This window comes from Archocentrus centrarchus, chromosome 24 (assembly GCF_007364275.1).
Source record: "Archocentrus centrarchus isolate MPI-CPG fArcCen1 chromosome 24, fArcCen1, whole genome shotgun sequence".
NCBI lineage: Eukaryota > Metazoa > Chordata > Actinopteri > Cichliformes > Cichlidae > Archocentrus > Archocentrus centrarchus.
In genome coordinates, this window is record NC_044369.1 from 25664370 (window position 1) to 25678726 (window position 14357).

At 42.1% G+C, this 14357-nt stretch overlaps 2 protein-coding genes across 2 annotated transcripts; one reads left to right on the forward strand and one right to left on the reverse strand.

Moving 5' to 3' along the window:
* Positions 1-4584: 4584 nt before the first annotated feature.
* On the forward strand, positions 4585-6687 carry LOC115774521 (interaptin-like). Its single transcript, XM_030721859.1, has one exon. The coding sequence runs from the start codon at positions 4784-4786 to the stop codon at positions 6266-6268; it is 1485 nt and encodes a 494-aa protein (XP_030577719.1). The 5' UTR covers positions 4585-4783; the 3' UTR covers positions 6269-6687.
* A 1363-nt stretch (positions 6688-8050) lies between these two features.
* fbxo16 (F-box protein 16) lies at positions 8051-14231 on the reverse strand. The gene is made up of 9 exons (XM_030721457.1): positions 14094-14231; positions 13668-13791; positions 12575-12610; positions 12170-12376; positions 11912-12076; positions 11540-11796; positions 9853-9967; positions 9261-9507; positions 8051-8286 (listed from the first exon to the last, which is right to left on the reverse strand). Exons 2-9 carry the CDS (start codon positions 13764-13766, stop codon positions 8174-8176), a joined length of 1239 nt encoding a protein of 412 aa, XP_030577317.1. The 5' UTR covers positions 13767-13791; positions 14094-14231; the 3' UTR covers positions 8051-8173.
* Positions 14232-14357: the final 126 nt, after the last annotated feature.

The window sequence follows — 14357 nt, forward strand, 5'->3', positions numbered from 1 at the left end:
AACTGAACTGAATGGATTTAAAGTCACTGAAATGTTGTCAGCGTGACAGTGATGGTGTCTGAAATTCAGAGTATGAATCTCGACATATTTTCCACTCAAAATCACCTAAATCGGTCATAGGATCTATAACAGATCCTATGATCAGGCCCAGATCCAGTTCAGGCTCCAGTCATTTCCCAGCTCATCCAATCTGGATCATAATGGTTCATAATGGCTTCATTTTCCCGACACAATCTACATTATTTATTTAAAATGTCTCATCCTTCCAAAGCTGTACTGAAACATTTAAAACCCTTAACAGTAAGTCAGTGAAATATCTCTGCTGTGGCTGTCAGCGAGCTGTTATCTATCAGTGAAACTGATCTTAGATCAGATTAGAAACAGTTCAACTGGAAACATTAAAGTAGTTTTTTCTGTAAATCTCACTTTTATCCAGTTTTGGCAGAAATAATGAAATGCTTCATTAAAAAATTAATAAAGTGAGGCTGCTATTCCAGCAATAGATTCAATTTGCACTGTATAATTATTTAAACAATTAAATGGTCATAAACTGAACTGTCATAAACTGCACAAACTACACATTTTTATTTTCACTTTCTGTCTCCTGCAGTTTGTCCGTCAGGCTGCAGCTCAATAATTAGATGTTATGATTCAAATGTAAAATCAGGATTCAACTTCATCCATCCATCCATCCATCCATCCATCCATCCATTCTCTCCCGCTTATCCGGGGCCGGGTCGCGGGGGCAGGAGCCTAAGCAAAGAAGCCCAGGCTTCCCTCTCCCCAGCCACCTCCTCCAGCTCATCCGGAGGGACCCCAAGGCGTTCCCAGGCCAGCCGAGAGATATAATCCCTCCAGCGTGTCCTGGGTCTACCACGGAGCCTCCTCCCGGTGGGACATGCCCGGAACACCTCGGCCAGGAGGCATCTTAATCAGATGCCCGAGCCACCTCAACTGGCTCCTTTCGATGTGGAAGAGCAGCGGCTCTACTCTGAGCCCCTCCCGGATGGCCGCACTCCTCACCTTATCTCTAAGGGAGAGGCCAGCCACCCTTCGAAGGAAACTCATTTCTGCCGCTTGTATTCGCAAGCTTATTCTTTCGGCCACTACCAAAAGCTCGTGACCATAGGTGAGGGTAGGAATGTAGATCGACCGGTAAATGGAGAGCGTCGCTTTTACACTAAGCTCCCTCTTCACCACGACAGACCGGTGCAGCGTCCGCATCACTGCAGAAGCAGCCCCGATCCGTCTGTCGATCTCCCGCTATCTTCTCCCATCACTCGTGAATGGGAGCTTCATCTGATGGAAATTCAAGTTGTGTAAATGACGACAGCAGTCAGAAATTTTTATAACAAACTTTTATTCTGTCTATGATGATCACAGACTGGGTCAAGATCATTAAAGTGACTCATCATGCTCCACACTGAGGTGCCGTTTACACGAGACCGTTTCCACTGGAAACGGTGTCGTTTTGATGCGTTTCGGCCTTGCGTTTACACGATAGCGTTTCAGAAACGATCCGCGTTTACACGAGGACACGTGAAACGATGAAAACGATGTAGTTCCCATGCCAGGCCACAAGTTGGCGTTGGTTTTCTTTTTGCAAAGTTTTTTTACGCATGACGCGCATGCGTGGAGGGATTCAGTACGAAGCGCGGCAAATTGTTCATTATTTACAAAATGGCCGGTGTGAGAGGTTTCGTGTGGACAGATGATGAAGTGGAGTTGCTGCTCCACACAACCCTAAATTACAAAACCTCAAAATCACAAGAAAATGTAGACTGGGAATCGTGCTACTCAAGGTACGCTGACATCCACGCTGAATACCTTGAGCATTATCCTGCTAATGGGACGGCAGATGGCAAAGACTTTCCGCACGACCGCAGCGCAATAACGAAGGCCCAGGTAACCGGCAAGCTGAAAGCGGTAAGGATGAAGTACAGGCAGGCAGTGGATTCGGGGCGTCGTAGTGGTCATGGACGTGTTGTGCTCCTGTTTTTTGAACTCTGTGAGCAAATATGGGGCGGATCGCCAGCCACTAGCACCCTGGAAGTAGGTCTCGAAACCGCCGATTTAGAAGACAGTGGGGCGGACAGCACAGCTTCGAGTTCACGGAGCTCTACGCCCTTGCCAGCCATGAGCTACGCTCCCATGGATGACCCAGGTGCCTCCCCAGTTCAGCTGGAAGTGTCACAAGCCCGTCGGGCTGAGCTTGAAGTACGTATTAGTAAACAGTGCTAAACGGTGTAATTGCTGTTTGTTTTAAAAAATGCTTAGATGTGTACATCTGTGCCGTATTTACAAATAATATAACATCTGCTTTATTTTTTAAGGCAAAGCTGTCCAACCATAGGAAAGACAGACTGAAGCGGAAAATGCACTCTGACCCAGCAGTTCTGGAAGAGCTCCAGCTAAAGAGGAGGATGATCGACCTACTAGAGGAGTCAGAGAGACGCAACTCAGAGAGACTGGATAAAATTTCAGAAAATATTTGCAATATCACCTCAACGATTAGAGATGGCTTTACACTTCTTGGGCAACTAATGACCCAGCAGCAACAGCCATACAGTTTTGCACAGGGGCACATGGGACGATATGCACAAGGGCCATTTGCACACACCCAACAGCATTTTTTCAGCGGCCCTGCCAGTGCACAGGCACATAGGGCCCCAACACAGCACAACTCTCAGCACAACTCTCAGCACGGGGACTTTCTGGACTTGTGACAAACTTTGGAGTTTACTTCATGTACATAAATGGGACATGCAGATGGTGTGTAAAAAGCACACCATCTTTTGTAAAGCCACTTTGTACTTGCTCTTTTAACCTTTTTACTATTTATGCATGTATAGCACTATTAGTGATTTTGGTATTGACATTTTATTTTCCTCAATAAAAGCATGAAAATGGCACTTTCAAACGGTTATTTGTTTACAAACATCACTCAAAAATTACACACAACTTTTTTTTTTTCCCCAAAGCAACATCAACATACTGTCAAGTCAAGTCAAGTTTATTTATAAAGCACGTTTAAAAACAACAGCAGTTGACCAAAGTGCTGTACATTTAAGATAAATAAAATAACTTAAAACACAATGTAAAAGACATAGTTAAAACAGGAAGCATAAAATTATAAAAACAAAAATAAAAATAAAAGAAAACAACATCAGTAATGTGTCCAGTACTCATTTTGATTTAAAAGCCAAAGAATAAAAATGGGTTTTCAAACGAGATTTAAAGCTGTCAACTGTAGGGGAGGTCCTGATGTGAAGGGGCAGCTTGTTCCATAATTTCGGAGCAACGACTGCAAAAGCCCGATCACCTCTATGTTTTAATCTTGACCTCGGTACAGTTAAGAGCATTTGCTCAGCAGACCTCAGTGATCTGATGGGAGTGTGCAGGCTTATAAGATCAGAGAGGTAGGTAGGTGCTAATCCATGCAACGCCTTAAAAACAAATAATAAAACCTTAAAATCAATTCTAAAACTGACTGGTAACCAGTGTAAGGATGCAAGTATGGGGGATATATGGTCTCGTTTATGAGTGCCGGTTAGTAACTGTCTAAACTGCTGTCTAAAACTATCAGTACCTACATAAGCAGTTTTCCATTTACATTGATTACACAAGTAATCACAGGACGGCAGCTCCAAATTACATGCAGTGTGAAACTGTACATGACAGAAACAGAATCATGGATCGAGGTACTTTGTGACAATTCTTCTCACACGTTTCACCCTTCGTCGCCGAACACGCCCGCTCATAACCTGACGCATGATAGAAATGCGTCTCCGTTGATCCACATGATGGTGTAGCAAATGTACATTTTGTTGAAGAAGGGCTGCTAAGTTTAAAAGACTGAGCAGCACAAGAAGCACTCGTGAATCCGCCATAGCGAGTATTGTTTACCAATTTGCGCGTGCGCGAAAAACTTTGGCCGTCGCAACCAGAGTGCGCATGTGCGAGTCGAGCGTTTTCAAATCACCCCGGTTTCAAGTGTTTACACGAGAACGCAAGCCGGTGCGTTTCTGAAACGCTCCACTCTGGACCCCGTTTCCAAAACACATCGTTTTCACTCTGTTGTCGTGTAAACAGAAGGGCGAAACGCATCAAAACGACACCGTTGTCGTGTAAACGCAAGGCCGAAACGCATCAAAACGACACCGTTTCAAAATGAAAACGGTCTCGTGTAAACGGCACCTGACACGTGCGATCCTCCGTCCATCGGATTCAAATAGCGGCGCTGCTCTTTATTTACCCGTTGCCATGGTGAATCCTGGTGTCGGCGCTCCGCTCGTGATGGCTGCACTCAAACTCAAGTGCTAATGTGTACAGGTGAGGCTCCAGGTGCTTCTGATTCTGCCGCCATAACAATGGATCAGACTCACCTCAGATCACCCACAACACTTCCTCTATTTCCCCCGTCTTTTTCAGCAACTCCAAATCACGCAATGAGTCAGTCACGTGATTGCAGAAAACAACACGGGGCCGCCGTTGGCTTTTGTCACGTGATATTCTGAAAAACAATACGTGCTTCCACACAGGCGTCATTTGGACACGCCCCCTTCGCGGCACAACTCAACGTCACATTCTCATGTCTTTGAAGTCATTCTATTTGCATTAAAGGACCAAAGGATCAGAGGCCATTTGTTACAACCTCACACCTATAAGTTAGACGCAGGAGAAGCATTAACACAGTTAACACAGTTTGCTCGCAGCTTCTTTGTTCGCAGCATTCAAACGTTCAGGATCAACAACAAAACATTTGGAAACATTTACAGAGTCAATGTCTCAAGATAACAACATGTCTCTGCACCCAAGACAGAGTGATTATGCCGACCCTGAATCCTTCAGAAGGGCATTTGATTCCATGAAGACGGAAAATCAAGATATGCAAGATATCATTCAACAAATGGCGGAGGATTACAGTCAGCTGAAGGAGAAGAACAGAGAGATGGAGGCCCAAATTAAAAACCTCCGAGAAATCTCCCCACAGGACCAGCCAGGTAAAGATCTGCAGTACAAGCCTGACTTCAAGAACTTAAACGAAGGTTGGAAAATTGTGCTCAAGAGATCGCAGCAGCAAATCGGAGAATTACAACAAGTGGAAGCATGGACTGATCAGCTGGCAGACATGTTTGAAAAAAGTGGGAAAAAATATGAAAGTTTGCAGAAAAAGCTTGACGAAGCACTGCAAATAAATAGAGAACTGCTAAAAGACAAGCAACAACAGGAGGCCAAGTACAGAGAGATGGAGCGTGAGCTTCAAGACTTGAAAGCAGAACACAAAGAGATGCAAAAGAAGCTTCCAGACTTGAAAGAAATACATGAGACAAAACACAAGGACCAAAACTTGGAAAAAATACACAAAGAGACACAAAACAGCTTGGAGGAGAAGAACAGAGACATGGAGGCCCAAATTAAAGACCTCGGAGAAATTTCCCAACAGGACCAAACAGGTGACGATCCGCAGTACTTGCATCACTTACAGATCTTAAACGAGGCTTGGCAAACGATGTTTAACAGTTCAAAGCAGCAAATAACAACACTCTTGGTCAAAAAGAAAAATACGGAACAGAAACTCCAAGACTTAAAGAGCATAGCTAAAGAGAAAGAAGAAATGGATGCTTTAGCTGATGAGATGGCAGACTTGCTTAAAAAAAGTGACAAAAAAATTGAAAGTTTGCTGAGTAAGCTTGATCAAGCACTGCAATTAAATAAAGAAATGCTGAAAGAGAAGCAACAACAGGAAGCCAAGCACATGGAGACGGTGTGCGAGCTTCGAGACATCAAAGTAAAGCATAAAGCGACACAACAGAAGCTTAAATATGCGGAACAAAAATATGAAGCGACACAACAGAAGCTTAACTATGTTGAACAAAGATATGAAGAGATGCAAAAGAAGCTTCAAAAAAGTGAGAAAAAAACTAAAGGTTTGCAGGTAACGCTTGATGAAGCACTGCAGAGAAATGCAGAATTGCAAACAGAGAAGGAGCAACAGGTAGAAGAGATTAGGCAGGCAAAGAAAGTGCAGGATGAGAAATACGAAGAACTGAAGGAAAAGCATTCAGAAAAGGAAAGAAGGTTGGAAGAACTCCAGGAAAGATGCACCAAACTTAAAGAAGAGAATGCACATATCGTCAGTGAGGTCCACAGACTCATCCTCAAAAACAAAGATTTAGAGGAATACCGCCAGAAACAGATGAGAAAGTCTTTCTGGTTTTCCAACAGAGGTTCTGCTGCTTCTCCACCTCAACCTGGAGAAAAATAGGCTGCTCTTCCTCCACCTTTTCTCCATCTCCTTCATTTTCCCCTCTCCCATCTCTTCACCTTTCAGAACACACGCTAAGGAGACTAAAAAAAGAAGCAGCGCCACTGGCTGCTTCATCTAATTGGCCACAACATTCACTAACAGCGCGTCCTAAACATCACATTTATCATACAACTAAATATGCCATTGAACCTATCAGTGGTAGGTTAAAACACCATTCCTCTTTTCCATCACGCCCCCCAACCGGTCACAGCAGATGGCCGCCCCTTCCTGAGCCTGGTTCTGCCCGAGGTTTCTTCCTTTTAAAGGGAGTTTTTCCTCGCCACTGTCGCCAAGGGCTTGCTCACAGGGGATCTTCTGATTGTTGGGGGGCTCTTTAAACCAACCAAGGATAGGTTCACTGCCATTAAATATGAGACTCAGCAAATATGTTTTAAATACTTGATTATTTAAAACATATTTGCTGAGTCTCATATGCACATATAAAAATATAATATATATATTGTATGGAAATATAATTTCTAGGAGACTGAAATCAAATTAAAATTTTAAAAAACTGAAAGTATCTGTGTTAATGTGTATATGTTCATATAAGAATTCATGTTTTACGGTAAAATATGGTAAATGCATTTCTGTGTGTGTGTCGCTGTGTTTGTATGCCAAAACATTTGAGGAAAATGGTCATCAAAGGACATTTTCTTAAAGAGCACAACCATAGCTACAATTTGAAGTATAAATTGTGCGGGTACAACAACATTTGTGGGAGTAAAAAGAGCTGAAAGAGAAACCAATCTGAAAACTAAAAGAGCTGAAATTCTTCAGTGAGTGATGATGTCACCACTCAAAGCTTTCAATACAAATTTCAAAAACCGTCTGAAAAGTTCATAAAAGACTAATACCTGAACAGCTCAATGTCTTGGGATCCGTTTTTGCTCTAGCTCAAAGTATGCTGAAGTAATTATATCTCAAAGTAGGCAGGAAGATAATTTGATGCAGTTGCTATTTATTTCAAATGGCAAAAATAAAATGTATGAAAAGTTAAATATTTAAAAAGTATAAAGTTACAAAAAAAAAAAAAGAGTAATAACACACTTCTCCAGAAAAAACTTTGTTGTAGACTCTTAAAGGGTTGTTTTTTTCCCAGAAGAGGAGTCCCCCCCCGCTGGCTCTTACAAAGAGTGCAGCTTTAAGGCAATTCCACATTTGCTTCACTTCATCCTTATTTTTTTTAAATAAAGAGTCTGATTAACAAGAGCACCGTTTTTCTTTGAAACTTTGGACTATGCTGTCATTTTTCAACAGAACAGCTCAAATATTTGAGCTGCAGTCCTGTTAACCAGGGCTGGTATTACATACACAAGTCAGACAGGTGGGAAAATCGTTTCCCCGAGGGGCCACATGAGAAACTGGGACTGCTGTGGAGGATTGCACCAATATGCTTATTTCAGTTCTACTCAATATTAATTTTATTTGTTTATAAGTTTATTAGTGTGGCCCATGAAGCCTCACAGTGAGGCTGACAACACAATTCCAAAACAATAGTACTGAAATATTCCTGAAAGACTACTTTTTATCGTTGTCATTTCTCCTATATAATATTAACCATTCTTCCTAATCATCCATCTTTCTATATCTAGTCATGTTTACACAGCTGTTACATAGCCTGGTTCTGCTGGAGGTTTTTTCCTGTTAAAACGGAGTTTTTCCATCCCACTGTCGCCAAGTGCTGTTCATAGGGGATCGTTTTGACTGTTGGGTTTTCTCTTTATTATTGTAGGGTCTTTAAAATATAAAGCACATTGAGGTGGCTGTTATGATTTGGCACTATACAAATAAAATTGAATTGAAATTGAAGTGAGTTTACAATACATATTGCATATGCAGAAAAACTGAAGCTCTGGTTCTTCAGGTTGCATACTGTACTTCTGTTTTCCTCCAGCTGGGGGTGATATAAATCACTTCTTTGCTTGTGTGAGATGCCGACACAGTCTGGGGTTGAACTTCAAACAGGGGGGTACCTACAATGAGGAATGGAGGTTTTTTTTAGAATGACAAGAAGCATTTCCTGAAGTCTGCTACTATAAATCAGCTCATGAAACATAACCTGCAAATATGTACTACTTAAATAAATGTAAAGCATTTAATATGGGAGGGAATGAGAAAGTCTTACACCTTTAGGTCAGAGCCTGTCAAATTTTGTTAAAAACAACTACTCTCCTCTTCATCCTCCACCATTTCTCACACACTCTTCCTCCTCTGCTTCTCAGATTGTTTCCAGGTATTTTTTGGTATCATATTTCAGCTCACCCATGCTGACTGTACACTCTGAACTGGCATATATTGATCTAATTACATCATGATCTTGTGTTGCACCAGTACAGCAAAGGTCAGAGCCACACAGAATATAAGATTTTTTACGATTGTAGCCACCCCTCCCTTAATTTTGCCATAAACAGAATAATCAAAATGGATTTTTAGGCTAAGGCTTAATGTAAGCACCGACCATCTCCACCTGCCTGGTATGAGGCAGGTCTCTCATGTTAAATAAAGCCCACTCCAGTCAAAAGAAGTTTGATATTTACAGCAAGCATCAATCACCATGGGGATGCAACACGGACTGAGTCAAAAAGAGTAAAATAGGTGTTCATCTGTCTATCCATCCATTTTTTTTTTTTTTTTTTTGGAAGGCTCCACACATCCCCAAGCTAAGTATTTATATTTGAGTATAAATAGCTCCATAACTTTCTATACAAGAGTACAGGGAGTACATTAATATTTTGCTGGACCAAATAAATAATTAATCTCCACTCACCAATTGGGGATAAGACCTAACACATTTCTAACTTTTCAAAAAGGGTTGCAAACTGCATGCAGTCTCTTTCTTGCAGAGATAGTCATTTTGAACCTAAAGTTTGCCCTGAAGGTGCTTCTTGTTGCTGTGTGGTTACATCATATTCAGCCCAGAGGAACAGCAGGAGCTGTGATCACTTACTGGGAATGCTCCTGTGTGAGCGCCGGAACGCCCTGAGCGCTTCCACACTCAGTCGAGGCACCGGTGTCCTCACCGGCCTCGGACAGATCCCAGCATTCCAATGGGCCAGGCGGAGCAGGCTCTTGGCAGCCTCGGCAGTGACGGGGTAGTCTTGTCTGTGCGATGTCCATGGAGGGTGAGTCTCTGTCTGATGAGGAGGAGGATGAAGGCCAGCAGGAGGAGCAGAATGGTGGGGTGTGGGGACAATCTGAAAGAAGAGAAGTTACCATATATGTACTAACTTCAACATGACTAAGTGTATCATGTAGTATAGTGTATACCCAGACCTTAAATAAATATACAGCAATTCCACCAAGGCCTGAATGTTAGCTGCAACAGTGTCCTCTCTTTCACCCTTTCCTCCACCCTTCTCTCAAACACCATGATCAGCATAATTTCCCTCCCTCTGTGTAAATGCTGTTCTATAATGCATGATGCTTGCTGGATACAGAGTCTCCAGAGATTTGTCTGCATTTATCATTTCCCTATGATTAAGACAAGGTCACAGCCATAGTGGAGTTATTGTGGTGATAATGAACAGAGAGTGGCTTACCAGCGATTTGGCTTTGCGTAGTTTATAATTTGCTTCAGACAGAGTTTTCCTTTTCCCATCACCCGGCTTTGATGTGTTACTACAGCAGGTGGAAGCTCTGTTGTTTCGCATCTGCCTGGAGAGAAACAGCAGACTCAGTAAGAGTACATAATTCTTATGTATCAATCATACTCTGCAGTGCCTTTTTAACAGAATATGCGTGGCCAGATTTTCAGATTTTCATAAGTTTATGTACAAGTAAACACTGCAAGCCAAAAGCTCGACCCTCAGACTGCTCTAAATACTGTTTCAGATCGTTTTGATAGCATACGGTTGCGTGGTCAGCCACACAGCGCTGGGTATGAACACAGAAGCCCCACCCAGCAGCTGTTGAAACCTTCTTATGGTGAGGGGCAGCCAATCAGAAGAAAATTGGCTTAAAAGAACAGGAGCTAAAATGCACCAAGGCCCAGTGTAAGGCAAATAAGGATTATGATTAACCTGAGAATCATGCAAAATTACTCTAGTGGAGTCCATAAGTAAAAATATGGAATTAAAATGATCCAATCAGCAATTAACCCCAGGTGAAACACACTTACCAAAGAGAGTTTGGTCAGTCACAGGGAACACCTTAAGTAAACCATCACTCACCCCATCAAAAAAACAAAACTGTAATGTTTAGTCTCCACAAGAGAGTCCAAAATATCCCAGATGAGTCCGCATTTACGTTTCAACCCAGCTCAAAAACCGCAACATAAAATAATGACTGACACCAGAGTTTTAGGAAACATGGGCTTTATTTTAAATTGCTTAATAAGCTCAGCTAAAACAGTGGCAACCCAAAGAACATAAAGGCAAAAACTGGTGGCTCTCTAAAGCTAACCACAGCCATGCCTTTATCCACACCTCATCGGATGTAGTCAATCAGCAATTAAGCCCAGCCAACACCTGAAGACGCTTCCATTGCCACTGCAAGGAGAGCAGGGGTTGCAGAGAAGTGTAACAATTAAGTTACTTAAAAAAAAATATATCTTTGGGGACATGCTAAAATATAGCATGTTAACAAAATGTATCAGATACTCACTATATTCCCATTCAGGTCAAACACTGATATTGGGTGTTTTGCAGTCTATCCGAACAATAATAAATAGTTTCTTAATGAGTTCATGGTCTCAGCTGCCAGTTTAAAGTCTTATTAAATATAACATAATATTTGTTTTGTAAATTACAGTCCCTATTTGAGTTATACATGAGGATAAAGCAGAGTTTACTTTAGGGCAGGCCTGTATGACTGACAAGTTGCTTTCACCTGTCATGTCTGGTTTTAAAACTATGTCTATGTCCATCTTTTATTCACAATCTGAGGGCAGATGGCTTGGTTCTACCATAGGCCTCTTCCTGTTAAAAGATAGTTTTTTCTCCCTACAGTCACCAAGTGCTTGCTAATAGGGGATTGTTTGGGATTTATAATAATCTTTAAGGGCCTTTACTATAAAGAACCTTGGGGTTCTCTTACACTGTGAATTCAAAAGAGATACACAAAAACTGACACTGTATAATTTTGTATTAAAATAAATTTAACACTTAAAGAAACCCACTTGAGCCTGTCAGTAAAGCCTGCTAGGTCTCATAAGCATTGACTCATAAAACGATGCTGCTGGTGTACTAATGCTACACATGACTCAGCATTTGTTCCCTGAAGCCTTACGCTCTCGGTGCCTGTTCGATGGGGTCCAGATTGTCCAGGTAGTTGAAGCGTAGTGTATCTTTGGGATGTCTGTCAGAGTCTCTCCATGGTGGGGGTGCACCTGGCTGCAAATCTTTTTTTAATCGTGTGCTGAAGCTGCTTCCAGGTTCCTGCTTGGTGGATGCTGGACGCTTCTCTGTTTCTGTTGGTTCTTTGTGACTACGACTTGTTGCTGCAACAGCATCTGGAACCACACACTGCTGCTGTGATGCAGCACTCTGGGGAGAAACAGCAGGCTATTTTTGAACTAGATTTTAATTGTTTTATCTTGTAACTACAAGACATCAAATTGTCAAACAAAGTTTGGTTTGAGCCTATTCTGGATCTCCCAACCTGCAGCAGGTTCAGCCTCAGCTCCTGGACCATCTGGATGTAGCGTCTTTTCCAGATGCCCTGCTCAAATGGTTTTGGGGAGAAGTTGAGGCTCCAGCCCAGCCTTAGACACTTGGGCATCCACAGCTGGTCCAGCTCCACAATGCTCTTCCAGTGCCAGCTCACCTGCACACGGAGGATCAAATCATTCATCTACAAGGCTTATCCACAAGAGGTAAAACAAATCATGTCATTCCACATTTATAACTCCACGTGTACCTGGGCGCATCGACAGAGGCTGCGTGGGTCCAGAAAGGAGAAGAGATAGAGCGAGAGGGCTCTGGGGAGCAGGCAGGTGAAGTCTGCGGCCTGCAGGGGGAGCTGTCTGCTCACGCTGATGTTCAGGAACCTGAGCTGCTCCATCGAACAGTTCAACACCAAGTCCTGCAGCACCGCCTTCCTTTGACTGTCAGACCACCTGTCGAACTAGTAAAGATGTGAAAGAATACAGCAGAACAGTCTGGTCCAGCTGAAAAGTCAGATGGAAAAAGACGTTCACAGTGAAGACACGAGGTTTCTAACAACTAACTTCATTTGTGTTTGATTCAGCTCACGCTGGGCTCACTGTAAGGGAACAGGCCATGAGTGCATTAAGTACAACTCCATTCATCTGCTTAGACCTACCCACTTTGCTAGAAGGCCTCGTCTCTCTTCAAACACCTAAAATGAGACGACAGTCACAAAGGTTAATAGTACTACACAAACATGGCTAAAAAAAATATTGCATTCTTTAATTCATTCCTGAAACTTGGCATTTATGGAAGGCCAGCACTGTCACAACTAAAAAACAAACAAATGACCCAATATTTTTTAACCTTAAGCTTATGCATCCACACTTGGAAAAAAAACCAGCCCTGACTCACAGCCTGTTTTCAACAATGAGGGCAGCCGTTTCTGCTGTTGATCCAAACATAACACAAAGCTCACCTCATGACACGCTTTGAATGACAGCCCCTTATTTACATAATGAAATAAAAACCCACAAAATGAAAGTAAGTAAATACAAAAATTAATGTCACATTTTATGTATTTTTATTTAATCATGAGTTATTATTAATCTCTGGCTCTCTTCCACAGTTTGCCTTTTGTCCTGTTTCCCTCCCCTCTGTATGTATTGTATGGTTTTAACTTTACAATATAAAGCGCCTTGAGGCGACTGTTTGGTGTGATTTGGCGCTAAATAAATTAAATTGAACTTAATTTTATAAATTTGTCTATGTTTGCTTCAGTATTTTTGACGTATTAATTTAAACATCATTACTGCTTTTTCTTTGTTTATGTCCTCCACAGAGGACACAGACACGGGCCCTGCTTTCTGGTATTCACTAAACAAATCCACACTGACTAATTTATTTATCCGTGCCTTCAAGAGTGTGTCAGGTTTACACCTGGTGTGTTGCAAGCACAGGACAAAGCTTGGACTCAGCTCTGTACTTTACCACAGCTAAATGAACATTAAAAAACAAACATTTGAGACCTCACTTTGACTCCAGTGCTGGACTTTTATTTACTCAGTACAAAGAGAGTTCCTTTCTACAGTTTTGAGGTATTTCTACCTCACCAGCTTTCAGAAATATACATTTTTACCACTCTGCTAATTAACAGATGTAGATAGCATTTACTTCCTAAAATATAGCTGTACATCTTATAAAAACCATATTGTAACTAACAGCTATCCTGTGTCTGAGAGCGCTGTTTCAGTTTGAGCTGATCTCACCTTGCTGTTGGCCCGTGGATTGTTCAGAGGAGTCCAGGTGCTCAGTTTGGTCTGCATCTTGGCACAGCTCGCAGGAGGACTCTGTGCACGTGGCATCATGAAGCAGTTCAGTAAAGATGATGTACTAGAATACAAAAATCTAACCATTACTCACATGTTTATTGCTTTTTATTTTATCTTTAAGTGCACATGAAACAGTACAGCCTAATGGTTTCCAAGCTTCTTAAAATATTACATTGTATAACCCATCTGAAATGGATTATTTACTATGAATACTGCTAGATCTGTTAGGATGTCAGATATGGTGTTTTCTGAATGTAATCATCTGTTTATTTTGTCTTATCTATTTTTTTTTTTTACCTTACTTTTGTATTATGTGAAAACCTGACTTAAGAAAGTCACACACTCCCGTGGGATTTAACTCACCCTCAGTTCTCCTCAGCAGAAAGAAATAAAATTCCTAAACACGCTCCAGGTGTAAACTCGGCCCGGCCTTTCTGTCCATACACCCAACTCCTTCTCTTCTTCCTCCCATTTCCACACGCACAGTTTACTTGTTTCCATAGTAACTGGACTGGCCGTCACAGCCTGTGACACGCATGGGTGGAGGGGGGGGGGGGGGGGGGGGGGGGGGGGGGTGCTGTAGAGCAAACCACAGAGGAGTTGGTGCACAGTGTGCAGGCGTCACTG